The sequence below is a fragment of the Sarcophilus harrisii genome, chromosome 3 (assembly GCF_902635505.1).
Source record: "Sarcophilus harrisii chromosome 3, mSarHar1.11, whole genome shotgun sequence".
Classification (NCBI taxonomy): domain Eukaryota; kingdom Metazoa; phylum Chordata; class Mammalia; order Dasyuromorphia; family Dasyuridae; genus Sarcophilus; species Sarcophilus harrisii.
The window spans coordinates 500,008,703-500,026,005 of NC_045428.1; the positions used below are offsets into that span (position 1 = coordinate 500,008,703).

The 17,303-nt window shown below is 34.6% G+C and overlaps 1 protein-coding gene across 3 annotated transcripts in view; it reads left to right on the plus strand.

Annotated features, from left to right (window-relative positions):
- XRRA1 (X-ray radiation resistance associated 1) overlaps positions 1-17,303 on the plus strand; it is a 122,644-nt gene that overhangs the window by 30,603 nt on the left and 74,738 nt on the right. For all 3 annotated transcript variants that reach the window (XR_004233244.1, XM_031961397.1, XM_031961398.1), the window contains one exon: positions 3,007-3,197. Coding sequence is in view for 2 of the 3 variants with exons in the window: in XM_031961397.1 (XP_031817257.1) it covers positions 3,007-3,197 (191 nt within the window). In the remaining variant the exon portion in view is untranslated. The remainder of the gene's footprint in view (positions 1-3,006; positions 3,198-17,303) is intronic.

Below are 17,303 nucleotides of genomic sequence, written 5' to 3' on the forward strand. Positions count from 1 at the left end.
AGAGGGAGGGAGGAAGGAAGGAATCAAAAAAGGAGCAGGATTCAACTCGGGTCTTATCGGGGTCAGTCTTCTGGCTTCTTTATCTCTTTTTCCTCTTTCATTTATTTGCTTGTCCAGATCTTTTAAAATAAAATCATAAGGCAAAGGAAGTTGTTAAGTCATTTTTCAGTTGTGTCCAATTCTCTGTGACCCCATTTGGGGTTTTCTTTGCAGAAATACTAGAATGGTTTGCCATTTTGTTCTCCAGATCACTTTATAAATGAGGAAATTGAGGCAAATAGGATTACACAGCTAGTTAGTATCTGAGGACAGATTTGCACTTAGGAAGTTGAATTTTACTGATTTTAGGCCCAGTCAGTACTCCATCCATTGTGTCACCTAGCTGCAAAAGGAAGATGCATCTAAATAAGAAATATGTGTCAATAGGCAATCACAACTTTATGAAATTTATATGAAAACTAGGTTTGTTACCAGAGAAATGAACATGCATATAGGATAATCCATATGGAAGTTTGCATTTTTATAACAGCAGAACAAAGGAAAGAAATATTAGAAATCTCCACCTAAAGGGGTATGGCATGGGAGGGAGAAAGATGCAGTAAAGGTGGGAAAAGGACAACCCCCCCCTCCTGAAGGGAAGAAGTATAATGATGACAAATGCCATATTCTTTTCCCTTGGGAATTGCTAGATCATAAAGATAGGATGGTCTCTACTTCTCTACATGGATCCCATCTGTACAAGCAGTTATTCAGTCCAGACTAACTGTTGTCTGTCTTGACTTCCAAAGACACACAGGGAGTTCAGATTGGCCAAACAATAAATTATACCAGTTGAAGGGACTTCATTCTTGACACGCTCCAGACTTCCTACATACTCTGGGTCCAGTGTTTCTGAGAAATCTTTCCTGAATTTCTCAGAAATATGGTATCTCAAAAAGACAAATTCAGGAAAGTCCTTAACAGTCCTTAATAGATGGCTTAGAGGTTCTCCTTGGAAAGGCAAATAAGGAACAAGAAATGCCATTTCTTGAAACATCTGACCATTTTCCTTGCAGTATTCATAATGAGTTTGAACAAAAAGACCACCAGAAAGAGAATTGTCACATATATATGCCAACATCCATGCAGAAAATGAGAAATATAAGAAAGTGTCCAAAGAATTCATTAAGACTTTCTAAATGACATTGGCATATACTTAATACTTGATGATATTAGTACAAAGAAGAGCATAAGGGAGGATTAAGGAGCAGGCTTATTAACTAATCTTCAATATTAAGAAGCAAAAAAGGCCACAGATTTATGGACTTCACAAGTCTTAAAGAATACTTACTTTAAGAAGAGAGTCAGAACTTGTTCTGCACAAAGGACACTCCATCTCCCATCTCATCACTTTCCTTACACCTGGAAGTCACTTCTTTATCCCCAACTCTTAGAATGCCTAGTTTATTCAACCACCGTTTTCTACATCAAATCTTTCCCAATCTCTTTAGTTGGTACTGTCCTTCCTCCTCAAATTGTCTTATATATATTACAGCTTACATTATGTCAATATCCCCAACATAAATGTTAGGTTTCTTGGGGGTAAGGACTATTTCACCCATGTCTTTCTATTTCTGATAATTAACTGGTACTGATTAGGAGAGTGAAAAAGATGATTTGGTGTACAATTAAAACAGCTGACTTGAATCTCTTAAGTAAACTATTAAGACTGAAAAATGGGAAATGGATTAAGGGCTGATCATTAGCAATATTATCATTTCCTAAGAAATTTAAATTGATATAAAACAATCACTATTATTTATACACAGCCAAAAAATCTAGATTACCAACTCAGCTGAGTGGATCTCTGGAAAAACTAAGTTATCAAGTCAACAGGTATTTATTAAAAGATCCACTATATCCCTGTCTCTATGCTAATATAAATTTATTTGTAAAATCATATGGGACAAGATTCTGGACATCTTCACCTCACAAAAGAGTGAAGAATGGTCTTTGATAATAACAAATTATAGAAATGTGGTAAGGGATCCAATTCAAATCATTAATAAAATGATAAAAACTGGAAGAACCACAGATGAGTTTTCTTTCATATAGCTGTTGATAGTTCTCATATCACCATTTCATGTGACTTGAAGAGATTATGTGGCCCAACAAGCTAATGTTACAGAGAAGAAAACTGAGGTTAAGAGAAGACACCAATCTGCCTTTATCCTGATAATGCTGTTAATTTGCCAAGTAAAAGAGACCCTTCATTTCTCTGGAAAAGAAATATTCTGGGTAGGTTCCAAAAGCATAGCTTGAACCATTGACTAGAAGTTATAGAAAAGATAATATTGGCTTAATATAAAGAAAAGCTTTCTACTAGAGCTAGCTGTTTCAGTAAAATAAGTGGCCTTTTGATATAGTGAGACACTTGTTAATTAAGATATCCCTCTTCCTGGATTTTTAGAGGGTCATGCTTCAGGTAAAGATTGGACCCTATGATATGTTCTTTCCTAACTCTGAGTTTCTTGTAGAGGAACATCCTGCTTTGGAATAATTTAAAATGACAGGATGGAGTTAGGTCCTTAAAAAGAAGTGGTAATCTCCATCTTCACCTCCATCAGCTCATGCCCTGATTTTCCTTAGAGCTGTGCAAATGACCAGGCCACAAGTCTGAAGATTTTTGTGCCTGAGGAGGAAGCGAGGTCACCATCCCTAGAGGTATATATACAGAAGAAATTGGATGATCGTCGTCCTAATGTTTTACAAGAGAGTGCTACATGGGAGTTCAGACAGGAGACCTGGAATCCCTTCCAACTTTCTGGGTTATCTAAATAAATATATGTACCTTTGTGAGACATGTAGAAAGAAAATGAATACTATCTTTATGCTGTATCTCTCCTAACTTCTCCTCTTCCTTCCCTTTTTCCCCCTTTTCCTCTTCTTTCTTTTCTTCCTTCCTTCCCTCAATTTCTTCTTTTTGTTATTTCTCTCACTTCCTTCTCATTTCTTTGACTTTTATAGGTAAAAGCCACTGGCTGGTGGCCCAAAAAGCTTCCTTAAAAAAGAAATTCAAGCAAGTAGTGTGCTCACAAGCAGAAATTCAGGATGATCACAAAAAAGCTGCCCCAGCACAGATTCGAAGAAAAAGATGGACCTCAATTGAAAGCCTGTTTCATGTTCCCGAGAAGCGCATCTTAGATCGGCCATTTTTGGTGAGAAAAAAATTCAGCTTTGAGTTCTTGATAACAAGTATCCACAGAAGAACAGGACTTGAGGGCCCCTAGATCAAAGACCCTGGAATATTTATTAAAGGTGGAATAGACTATCAGAGCTGCATAGGCACTTAAGAGATCATCTAGGTTAATCCCCTCTTTTCACATATGGGAAACTGAGGAACAGAGAGAAGAAGTGACTTATGATAAGACAGAACTCATATCAGATAGTTTCTCTTTATCAACATATGTGTGAGTGTAGAACACATACTACATTTTGGCCAGATGGGGAGATCAGGACTAGGGGTAGGCTGGGACATTCATGTTGAGTAAAAAACTCTATTATTGAACTAATAATAACAATAAGAAAATATTTGTATGCTGCTTTGAAGCTAAAATCCATTTTACTTGCATTGGCTTATTGAATTCTCTTAACAGTCATATGTGGGGCTTTAGAAGGCAGGTAGTTTTGCAATGGAAAGACCACAGGGCTGGTTATTTGAATCCCTATTCCATTCCTCACTAGCTCTGTAACTCTGGGGAAGTTTCCTACCCACTTGAGGCCTCTGATTTCTCATACATAAAATAGGGATGATATTGCAATAGTCATCACCAACCCTAGAATTGAGATGAAGTTCAATGAAACAGTGTATATGAATGTATAATCAGGGATTCAACAGGATAAAGAGGAAGTCAGTGGATAAATGCAAAACATAATTGCATCAGTAAAGACTTAGAAGAAGGGTACGTTCAGAGATCAGAGTTGCCCCTTGGAAATAAAAGTACTAAATAAATGCAAGATATTGCTGTCATTATAATAATAATTGTGTCTAGTTTCCCCCTATTAAAATAAAGGGGATTTGGGGGAGAAGATGCTCAGTATCATCATTAGACTCTCTAGACCTCTTTGGGAATTAGGAGACAAAAATGGAAAGCTATTGGCAAATATAGAGCTCAAAGAGATTTTTACTGACTCTCAGACCAGAAAGCTTTCTTCTCATTCTAAGAGTTGATGATGATTTTCCTAAGGTCATATAAATTAATAAAAAGCCTTAAAAAACATGTTAAAAGTCACACCACTAGTTCCCAATATATGATCTCCTTTTTCTTACCCCCCCCATCCTTCTCCCTATAAGCCACCTATCATGTATTATCAAAATATCTTTCTTACGCATAGAACTGATTATTATTCTTCTGCTCAGAAACTCAATGGTTCCCTAATACCTATCAAGTAAAGTGTTGACTTCTTTGTCAATGAAGCAAGGCTCTCTATAATCTATCACACTCTTTTGTTGTTGTAAGTGACCATACTAACCTAGTATTTGCTAAACCCAAAGATCCCAGCTTCTGGGATAAAGACTCACCATAGGAAAAAAATGACTGGGAAAACTGGAAAACAATATGGCAGAAACTAGGGATAGATCAACATCTTATACTGTATATCAAGACGAGGTCAAAATGAGTACATGATTTAGCCATAAAGGATTATACAAAGCTAATTAAGAGAGCAAGGGATAGTTTACTTGCCAGATCTATAAAGAAAGGAAGTATTTATGACCAAACAAGAGACATTTTACATGAAATGTAAAATGGATAATTTTGATTATATTAAAGAGGTTTTGAACAAACCAAAGCAATGAAACCAAGATTAGAAGGAAAACAGAAATCTAGGAAGCAATTTTATAGCAAATTTCTCTGATAAAGGCCTAATTTCTCATATATAGAAAATGAAGCCAAAACTTTAAGAATAAAAGTCATTCTTCAATTGATAATTGGTCAAAGGATATGAGGATATGAATAGACATGGTTAGTTTTCAAATGAAGAAATTGAAGCTATCTATAGTCATATAAAATGCTCTGAATCACTCTAGAGTAGAGAAATGCAAAGTAAAACACTCCTAGGGATCACCTCATACTTCTCAATTTGATTTACATGACAAAAAAATTTTATAAATTTGAAGAAGATGTGGGAAAATTTAAGACATGTATTTTTTTGGAGAGTAATTTGGAACTATGCCCAAAGGGCTATAAAACTGCAAACTCTTGGATCCAGCAATACTTCTATTAGATCTGTCTCCCAAAGACATCACAAAAAGGGGTAAAGACCAACATGTAGAAAAAGCAACTCACTCTGTGGTGAAAAGAAATTGGAAATTGAGGAGATGCCCATCATTTGGGGAATAGCCGAACAAAATGTTGTATATGAATGTAATATACCACCATTGTGCTAAGAGATGATGAACAGGTGGATATCAGAAAAAATATGGAAAGTTTTACATGAAATGATGCAAAGTGAAGTGAGAAGAAGTAATAAATCAGTATTTACAAGCAGTATACACCATATCAACAATATTATATGATTATCAGCTATGAATGACTTAGCTCTTTCCAGAAATAAAATGATCCAAGACAATTCTAAAGGACTCATGATGGAAAATACTATCCACATTCAGAAAAAGAACTGATAAGAGTCCAACTGCGGATCAAAGTATACTATTTTCACTTTGTTTTTCTTGAGTTTTATCTTTTTACATATTCTTTCACAACTTGACTATTATAGAAATATGTTTTGTATGATAGCTCATATATAGCCCATGTTAAATTGTTAACCATCTTATGGAGGGGGTATTGAGGAAGGGAGGATGATAGTAATGAAACTCAAAACATTTTTAAATGAATGTTAAAAATTGTTTTTATGTGTAATTAAAAAAATAAAATGCCACTAAAAATAAAGAGAGAAAAATTTCTAGGGGAGGGAAGACTAACAAATGTTAGGCAATTAGCAGACAAGCTGCCATCTAACCTAAATGTTGAACATTATCTTGAATATTTTCAATTTTATTACTTGCTACTATTCTAAATGAACTTGAACTAGACTTTCTTCTGTCTCTCACATGCCCCAGAGTCATTCCCATCCCTAAACCATGACTTGTACTCTTTCCCTATGCAGATTGCTCTCTCCCCTTCTCTCCACTTATGTTTTCTATTCATTTCCATCCTTTAAGGTTTACCTCTGGTCCCACTTTCTCCATGAAGCCTTTGGCGATGGTTTTGCCCCCCTAAAATCATATGTCATTTTCTGTATCACTTCTTTGATCCAATAATTAATAACTTACAGTTATTTATAATCAGAGATTACTAGTGAGAAAGTTTTTTTACAAACATGATGTCATTTGATCCTAACTACAATGAAGTAGACAACAGGAAAATGTTATTATGATCATTTTGCAGATAAGGAAAGAGAAGTTCAGAAGGGGGGCAGTAACAATATCACTCAGCTATTCCCAAAGCTGGGACTTAGACCCAGATTTTCTGAACCCAAGTCCCAGTCTCATTCCATTAGGACATTTTGTGTTTTGCTATTGTTCGATTGTGTCTGATTTCCTGGGAAAAATACTGGAGTATTTGCCTTTTACTTCTCCAGCTCATTTTATACATAAAAAAACTGAGGCAATCAGGTAGCTAGCAAATATCTGAGATAAATTTTGAACTCAGGAAACTGAGTCTTCCTGCCAGGGCCAGCATTCTCTGCACCACTTAGCTATCCATGACACATTTTTATCTCCACAATAGAAGTCGTCAATCATGAGCAATGATTGTTTACAATCCTAGGCAGGTAGGTGGCTGGATTAGTAGTCAGGAAGGCCTAAATTCAAATTTGATCTCAAGACACTTTGTAGCTCTGTGATCCTGGGGAAGTCACGTAGGCTCTGTTTGCCTCAGTTTTCCTCAACTATAAAATAGGGATAATAATAATAATAATAACACCTACCCCCTAAAGGATTTGTGCAGACCAAATGTAATTGGTCTCAGCACAATTTGGGACACATTCAAGAGGCTCTATGAAATGCTTATTCACTCTTCTTCCCCCTAACTTTTATCATATGTATCATCATGATCAATAATGTCTTCCATTTATACAGTGTAACGTGAAAATCTATAATGCATTTTACCTATGTTATCTCCATTTGAACTTCACAGCAACACTGTGGGATTGGAAGTATGTGTATTATTATTATTCCTAGATTTGGGGGATCAGGAATTGTTACTCTTCCATTGTGAGGAATTCCCATGGTGGGGACACCACCTGGCGTATGTAGATCTGGAACTAGTCCATAATATAGTCTTTTTTTTTTTTTTTTTTTTTTTTAAATTTTTTTTTATTTAATAGCCTTATATTTACAGGATATATACATAGGTAACTTTATAGCATTAACAATTGCCAAACCTCTTGTTCCAATTTTTCACCTCTTACCCCCCCACCCCCTCCCCTAAATGTCAGGATGACCAGTAGATGTTAAAATATATTAAAATATAACTTAGATACACAATAAGTATACATGACCAAAACATTATTTTGCTGTACAAAAAGAATCAGACTCTGAATTATTGTACAATTAGCTTGTGAAGGAAATCAAAAATGCAGGTGTGCATAACTATAGGGATTGGGAATTCAATGTAATGGTTTTTAGTCATCTCCCAGGGTTCTTTTTCTGGGTATAGCTAGTTCAGTTCATTACTGCTCCATTAGAAATGATTTGGTTGATCTCGTTGCTGAGGATGGCCTGATCCATCAGAACTGGTCATCATATAGTATTGTTGTTGAAGTATATAATGATCTCCTGGTCCTGCTCATTTCACTCAGCATCAGTTCGTGTAAGTCTCTCCAGGCCTTTCTGAAATCATCCTGTTGGTCATTTCTTACAGAACAGTAATATTCCATAATTTTCATATACCACAATTTATTCAGCCATTCTCCAACTGATGGACATCCATTCAGTTTCCAGTTTCTAGCCACTACAAAAAGGGCTGCCACAAACATTCGTGCACATACAGGTCCCTTTGCCTTCTTTCTGATCTCTTTGGGATATAATCCCAGTAGTAACACTGCTGGATCAAAGGGTATGCACAGTTTGATAACTCATAATATAGTCTTAAGAAAACTTCTTGGGACAGTAGGAAGTTGGTAATTTGGCTGATAGCACATAGAAAGATTCTGTTTTCTGGCTCTAAAGCTTGTTCACTGTCCAATATTACAACTAATGAGAAAACTGAATCTGATAAAAGTTATAGGATCAGGCAGGGTCGTATAAGTGGGGGGACTTGTTACCTAGTTAGCAGCAAAGGTGGGACTTGTACCTAGATTTTCTGATTCTAAACCCAACAATGTATTATCCCATACGCCTTCTTATATTTATTGTCTTATTTAATTATTATGTGATTATTCATTTCTTATTGGAGGTTTCTTCTTTCTTTTGTACCAGACTATAAGTTCTCTGGAGACAGTGATTGTTATATTTTTTGTTAACCTCTACAGTTCCCATCACAATTTCTTAAACATAAGTGGTGAAAAATTGATTAAAAAATAAATTATTGAATGAAATACTCTTATTTTTTGCCACAAACTGGAGGTTCCTAGTTTTGTGGACTAGCATCAAATTATAATAAAATTTTACACATTAGCAAAACTTTTACTACTTAAGTCTCCGAATTCTTCAAGCTTATAAATTGTTAAAATAGATTCTTTATCCTCTTCCCACTTCTCCTCGTACTGTTATTCTTCTCTTCCTTACTGCCATCCCCTGAGTTTCTGGGAAATGTTATTTTGGGAGGGTAGAGTACAGAATGATATTTGAAAGGTAATTTAGATATATTAACCATTTTCAGTATAGTTTGATTTGGTAAACACTGGTTTTTGATATGGTAGGTTGTGGCCCTCCCCTTTCTGTAATGTTTATGGCTCCTTTTAGAGACTTCTAAAACTTTAAGGCAATTTTCATGATCAATGACTTGGGAGATTGGGAAGGTATGAGTGAGGCACTACAAGAATTGAAAAGCCTAATGGAAACAGATGAGAGATTTATGTTTATCCTTAGACTCAGAGGGAAAAAAGCTCACAATATGAAATGCAAGTAGTGGGGGAACCATGCTGCCCAGTCCCTAAGATGAGATAGATGTTAAAGAAAGTAATTCATCCTTAATTAGTAAAAGAAAGGGTGGGAAACCTTCCATTGAAAGGGATAAGGACAGACAGCCTCATAGCTATGGGAGCAACCCTTCTGACTGCTATCTAAATGCATCAAAATAGAGACATGTAAATGGTGAATAACCCTGGAAACATAAGACACGGGCTGTGTGATTTAGAACTGCCTTAGAAAGAAGTAGGGCAGAACCTCCACAAAGTGAGAAAAACAGCTTTGGAGCTTGGTCCAGTGACAGCTGCAGAAGCTTAGCTTTCAGGAGGGTGGGGTGGAGGAGAGTGACAGCTTTAGAACTGGACTTTTAGCAATTCATGGCTTAAGAGAAAAAGGCTTCATAAAAAGAGAGAGAGAGAGAGAGAGAGAGAGAGAGAGAAAGGCTTTCAGAGCAATTCTGCCCACAACCCAAGGCAGCCCTCCTTCACCTCAAAGCCTGGGTAACTGCCGAGGGAAATGCTGCTTTTCTTCCACTAGTGGGTGAATCTGTGGAAAGTGGGTCTTATTTGATTATAGGGGCTATGAATAAGTTCTGCTTCATGGTTTATTTGGATTTTTTTCCTCTGTTGTTTATTTATCTAGTACATGTCAAATGTATGCTTTACTAATTTGATTGGTGATTTCTGTTTAGTGTTTGAAAGCATAATTTATTCATTTAATGGGTAGGTCAAGCTCTATATTTTCCCTACATGGAATGGATACCAAAAGTTAAGTAGGAAACTAGATATGTATGTATGTATGTATGTATATTTGTGCTATATATGTGTGTGTGTGTGTATATATATATATATATAATATAATATACATACATATATCTATACATACATACCATATGTATCCATATACACACAAATATAGTTTGCTTATTTTGGTTTTTTTAGTTCTTTTATTCGTGTCTAACTCTTTGTGACCCTATTTAGAGTTTTCTTAGCAAAGATACTAAAAGGGTTTCCTTTTCCACTTCCTTCTTCAGTTCATTATACAGTTGAGGAATCTGACACAATCAGGATTAAGTGACTTGCCCATGATCACACAACTAGTAAGTGTCTTAAGGCCAGACTTGAACTCAGGAAGATTTGAACTCCAGTCCCAGCACTCTATTGTGCTATGTAGCTGATATGTGTGTATGTATATATATCTATTTAACTGTATATATGTATATTTACACATATACATATACATATTTTATACACATATATGTACATATGTTATGTGTGTGTTATATGCACAACAGATTATAGAAATATATGATATGTAATAAATATTCTGTATATATATATATATACACACACACATACCATATGTGTGTATAAGCTGAAGCAGTGGATAGAAACAAGAAGATAGGCAAGAACTGGAGAGATTAGGCTCACTGGTATAGTTCATATAGACCATGCCAGGTTAAATCTAGCTAAAGTCTTCATCATTTATCATTCTGAAGAATGCTGTGTGACCATAAGCCACTAACGTAGATGCCCATGTATAGCATCGCTGCTACCACCTGAAGTACACACTAAGTACCTCCTCTACACAGTGACGCTGGGCTGCATACACCAAGGAAGTTATAAAGGTTGCATCTGATATGGTTCCTGCTCTCTTGTATCTTGTGTTCTAGCAGGATGAGGATACCAGAGGAGATAATTATAATACACAATGTTACATGATAAGGATATCAGAGAGTTAATAAACCAAAATGCTTTATAGTGTCTACAGAAGGAGGCTTGACTCTCCTCTGATATTTATTAGCTATGTTACTATGATCATCACATACTAATAATAATAACTTACAATTATATCGTGCCTGATGACCTGAAAAACTGTACATATACTATTCATTTGCCATTCACAGCAACACAAAAAGCTGCTATAAATATTTTTGCCCTTTTCCCTCTTCATTAGTCTCTTTGGGATATAGACTCAGTAGTAATATTGCTAAGTTGTGGACATAGATGTATTTATAGCCTTTTGGACACAGAGTCAGCTTGTCCTCTAGAAAGGCTCTACCAATAGTATCTTAGGGTATCTATTTTTCTACATCTCCTCTAGCATATGTCATTTTCCTTTTCTGTCATATAGATAGTGAATTTATCTAATCATTAGTAATTTATTTTTTTTATTTGACAAATTTCATTTATTAACAATCAACATAGATAATCCAGATTTTAATTCCCTTCTTTCCTTATCAGATTTTTTAAAGCCTAAATTTATCATATAAATACCTAAACTCTCTGTTTTATTTTGCTTATATAAATAATACGTAAAGAGTTGTTTCTTTTTTATTTTTTTATTTTTTTTAAATAACTTTTTATTGACAGAACCCATGCCAGGGTAATTTTTTACAACATTATCCCTTGCACTCACTTCTGTTCCGATTTTTCCCCTCCCTCCCTCCTCCACCTTCTCCCCAAGATGGCAAGCAGTCCTATACATGTTAAATAGATTACAGTAGATCTTGGATACAATATATGTGTACAGAACCAAACAGTTTTCTTGTTGCTCAGGGAGAATTGGATTTAGAAGGTATAAATAACCTGGGAAGAAGAACAAAAATGCAAGCAGTTTACATTCATTTCCTAGTGTTCTTTCTTTGGGTGTAGCTGCTTCTGTAATCATTAGTAATTTAAAGCATTTTTCATATGACTGTTGATAGTTTTAATTTCTTCTTCTGAAAATTGATTGTTCATATCCTTTAACCATTTATCAATTGGGGAATTTCTTTAATGTTGATTCTTTTTGTTTCTTGAAAAAAGATCAGAGAAATTTGCTGTTTCTTGCAAAAATAAATTTCCTACTTTCTTGTATGCATTGCATAAAGGGTGTGTGTGTGTGTAAGGAAAATTTCATGTAACCAAAATTATCCATTTTTACTTCTTCTGATGCCTTCTATCTCTTTTGGTCAATTAACTTTTCCTTTATACATAGGTACAACAACTAATTTTTTTTTTTTGCATGGTCCCATAGTTTGTTTATGATATAACCCATTATGTCTAAATCATGGACCCACTTTGACCTTATCTTGGTATATAATGTGTGATGTTAGTCTCTGCCTAGTTTCTGCCAAACTGCTTTCCAGTTTTAGCAATATTTTTTGTCAAATGGTGAGTTCTTGCCCCGAAAGTTCTCGCATCTTTTAGTTTATCAAATACCAGATTACTGTGGTCATTTACTATACCGAATCTATTCCTTTGATCAACCACTTTATTCCTTTGCCAATATCAGATTATTTTGATGCTTTCTGCTTTATAGTATAATTTGAAATCTGGGACTGTACATTAAAGCATATTTTCTTTCACTTTGTTTTTCTTACTTTTTTTTTTTTTTTACAATATGTATATATGTATAATGTGTATCACATTGCTTACCTTCTCAGTGAGTTGAGAAAGGGCAGGAGGGAAAGAGAGAATTGAGAACTAAAAATGTTTTAAAGATGTGAGAATTAGTTTTATATTTTCTTCCATTTGTCTCTAATACTTTTTTCCTCCAAATTATGAGTTTTTCCTTCTTCTACCATAAACACAATATTGTATCTCTTCAGCTTTTTTTTTTTTTTAAGGTAGCTTTATTCCCACCAACTAGCTTTCAATAATCTTTAAGCACTATTACTTGTTTCCCTTTCCTTGGTTTTTGGAGTTTTGATTATTGCTTTTTCTTGGTTTTATCTGGTTTTTTAATTCTTTTCTTTTTTTCCCCACTCAGTGTATAAATAATCAAGTAGAATCACCATTTTCTGCACCTTTTTCTAAAATGAATTTCTTTTTCTCATTCTATTCATTATTTACCTTTCTATTTTGTTTACTTTATACTTTTATTCATTAATATGTGGCATTTATGCTTTTTAAAATCTTCATTCTTTGTATTCCACACAAAATTGACATTTTTGAGGTACCTATTTTGGCTTTTGTTTCCTCCTCCTCTTGTCTGTTGTGCCTCACTCTTCAAAGTATCAATTTCTGCAGATGATAGAGTAGATATTGCCTTCTGGTAGGAACTTTCCCATGTCCCTGATTGTGCAGTAAATTATTGACCGTTGCCTTCCTCTTGGTCTCTATCTCTACCCTCATTTGCCTCACAACCTATTTTTCTGGGTTCATGTCCTCTTAATCTTCTGGATATCAAATACTCTGATTCTTCCTCTGAGAGAAATTTTTGCAAATTATAAGCATTGTAAAATGTTAGTCTTCTTTTGTAGGATATCTTTCTTCTCCCATAGAAATATTTATCTGTAATATCGCTTCTTATCAATGAAACAAAGTTTCCCTCTTTACCTCGCTTTTTCAGTTCTTCCTTTTGTCTCCTTACCCGTTCTCTTCAAGGTCTTCTTCCTGAGAAACTACAGGAGTTATTTTCCTTACATTGTTAGTGTTTGACTTGATAGGGTATATCATATATTCCTCTCTTTCTTCTTCCACCTTTCCTCTTTTTTATACATCCTCCTATTGTGTAATTTAGTAATTGATTCACCTATGGGTGAAACATTGTAAGGTTTAGTTTATCATAGTTCAGGCCTATTTCTCTACTATCCCTTTGATTTTGCTTCTACTTTCACCTTTTTCTTCTCTGTATATTTAGAAAGCAGTTTTTTTCTGGTTTCTCTGTTCTTATTTTGTTATTGTTGTTGTCATCCTAGAATAATGCATTTGTTTACCTTTTTCGTATTTCAGTTGTCTAGGGTACTTGAAAAGCAAATAACCTCTTCAAATCTGGTTTTCTTTTTAGGAATGTTTTGAGTGCCTCTTTTATTATTCAATATCCATTTTTATTTGTAGTTAGGTTCATATTTTCAGGGTAGTTCACCTTGGGCTGCATCTTGAATTTCATTGTTCTTTGGAACATAATCATTATTCCATTCCCTTCTGCATTTTATGATGGCTATAGAGTAATCTTGTATTTATATTTCAAGGGCTTTCTCCTACTTACTTGCAGAATTTGTTGTTTCTCAATGGAATCTTCAAATTTAACCACTATGAGTTTTGAAGTTTGCACCCGTGTTTTTTTTTGTTTGTTTGTGTTTGAATTAAAGCTTTTTATTTACAAAGCATATGCATGGGTAGTTTTTCTAGCATTGACCCTTGCAAAACCTTTTGTTCCAAATTTTCCCCTCCTTTTCCCCACTTCCTCTCCTAGCTGGCAGATAGTCCAATACATGTTAAATATGTTAAAATGCATATGTACATATATATGAATATATATTTATACAGTTATCTTCGTGCACAAGAAAAATCAGATCATGAAGGAAGAAAAAAAAAGCAAAATGCAAGCAAATAACAGAGAGAATGAGAATGCTATGTTGTGTTCCACACTCTGTTCCCACAGTCTCTCTCTGATGCACCCTAGGTTTTTGTAGATTTCTTTTTTGTTTTTTTCTGAAGGTGATCTCTGGATCATTTCGATTGGTCCTTTGTTTTCTGTTTCAGAAATCCTAGTCAATTTTCTTGTATTATTTCTGGCATGACTTTTCATGTTCTTCTGGGAGACCCATAAGGAAAACTTTAAGTTTTCTCACAAATTCTGATTTTTAGACAATAATTTTTTTGTTGTTGCTTGGAAAGCATGCTTTGGAGTTGGGGAATGGGTGCTTCATGTAGAGCTTTTCTTTTTTTTTAATTAAATTTTTTTTTTACATTTTAAGGTCCAAATAGTCTCTCTCACTCTCTTCTTTCTTCTCCATTCTTCACGAGAGAAGACCATTTCATACACATACACATATATATGTGTGCGTTTGTGTATATGTAAAACCATACTATGCACACTTCTATTTATCAGTTCTTTTTCTGGAGATAGATAGCATCTTCCTTCTTAGATCCTTTGTAGTTGATTTGAATCTTTATAATACTCAGAATAAATTAGTTGTTCACAGTTACTCCTTAATCAATATTGCTGTTACTGTATCCAATGTTCTCTTGTTTCTCCTCATTTCACTCTTCATTATTTCATGCAAGCCTTATCATATTTTTTTTCAAAATCAACCTGTTCATTTTTTAAAACACAACAATATTCCATCACAATTATATGCCACAAATTTTAAGCCATTCCCCTATTGATGAGAATATCCTCAATTTTCAGTTCCTTGCTATAATTACAGAGAGCTGCTATAAATATTTTAGAACACATAGGCTCTTTTCCCCTTTCCTTGATCACCTTGGGAAAGACCTAATAGTCATATTACTAGTCAAAAAGCAGATTGCTGGCCAATCATAATTGTAGTCTATACAGTTTTAGAACTCTTTGGGCACAATTCCATGTGGCTCTCTAAATTTTTAGATCAGTACAGTATTCCACTAAACATTTTTCCCAATTGATACTAATGCATTGTTGGTGAAGTTGTGAAATGATCCAACCATTCTGGAGAGCAATTTGGAACTATATCCAAAAAGCTATCAAACTATGCATACCCTTTGACCCAGCAGTGCCATTACTGAGTCTGTATCCCAAGGAAATCATAAAGGAGGGAAAAGGACCCATATGTGAAAAAAATGTTTGGAGCGGCTCTTTTTGTGATGGCAAGGGATTGGGAAAGGAGTTGATGCCCATCAATTGGGGAATGGCTGAACAAGTTATGATACATGAAGATAATGGACTATTATTTTTCTATAAAAAATGAATAAGCTGATTATAGAAAGATTTACATGAACTGATGCTGAGTGAAACAAGCAGAACCAGGAATACATTGTACACAATAACAGCAAGAATGTGCTATGATCAGTGATGAAAGGCTTCCTTCTTCTCAGTAGTTCATAGATCCAAAGCAATCCCATTAGATTTTGAACAGAAAATGCTATCTGCAACCAGAAAAAGAACTAAGGAGACTGAATATAAATTAATAATGCTATGTTCATGTGGTGTTGTTCTTCTTTTTCTAAAATATGATGGTTCTCTGTGGGCAGGTTTCTTGGGGAGGTTTTCTGGAAGCAGTCTTAGTTTCAGTTCAGAGTAATAATCACCAAATGCAGCCAGCTGATAAAATCCAAACCTTTATTTTCTCCTTCCAAGTCTTATCTCTTTCCTTGGTCCCGGTTAGCTTTCTTAGAGGCCTCTCTCCCTCCTTGGTTCCAAGAATTCTTGCAGCTGAGACACATTGAGTTCTAGCCCCAGGAAAACTGCCAACAGAGAGAGAAAGGAGTCACTCAGTGAGCAATAGGGCAAAAAAAATTATATATATATATATATATATATATGTATGTATGTATATATGTATGTATGTATATTTTTTTTAGCTCTTCCAGCTTCTGCCTCTAGCTCAACTCTGACTCGTGGCTTCTCAATCTCCAACTGATGCTCCCCTCTCAGTCTTTTCAACTGACTCTTCTCACTCTGTCAATCTTCTGAACTGACCGACTGAAGCTCTAAGAGCTTCTTATATATGATCTCTTTAAGGTGTGAACCCAAAGGTTGACTCCTCCTCTGAAAGTGGGATTATGGGAGGTGTGAATTTGGATATCTCATACTGAACTCTGAAATTTCCCAAATGTGTGAACTAATGTGTGAGCTAATGTGTGAATTCTCAAAGGTGTTAAAGTTAACTTAAGCATTGTTTCTATCAATACTAGTGACTTAACACCTTGTAAGGATTTGCTCTAATGTGTGAACCAATAAGCATTGTATCAGTTCCATTGAGTTAACACTAGGATTCTAACATGTTCACTTCTTTTTTCAGTTTTTTTTTAATCTCTCCATGATTTTTCTCTTTTGCTCTCATTTTCTCTCCCAATATAATTTATAAAACAATATGTATTAAAAATAAACTTTAAAAAATTTCCCCAATTTTACATCCCCTCAAATATTTATCATTTCCCCATTCTAATTTTAGCCAATCTGATACATGCAAGATATCTTAAAGTTGTTTTAATTTGCATTTCTTTAATCAATGATGATTTAGACAATTTTTCATAGATAGATATTTTTGATTTCTTCATCAAATAACTGCTTGTTCATATCCTTTGACCATTTATCAATTGGAAAATGACTCATGTTCTTAGAAATTATATATTTGAGATGAGTATTATATATTTGAGATGTGAGATCTTTATCTCAGAAACTCTATAAATTTTTTTTTCCATTTATCTGCTTTCCTTTAAATCTTGGCTATATTTGTTTTATTGGTGAAAGAACTTTTAAATTAGTAATTTCTTTTAAT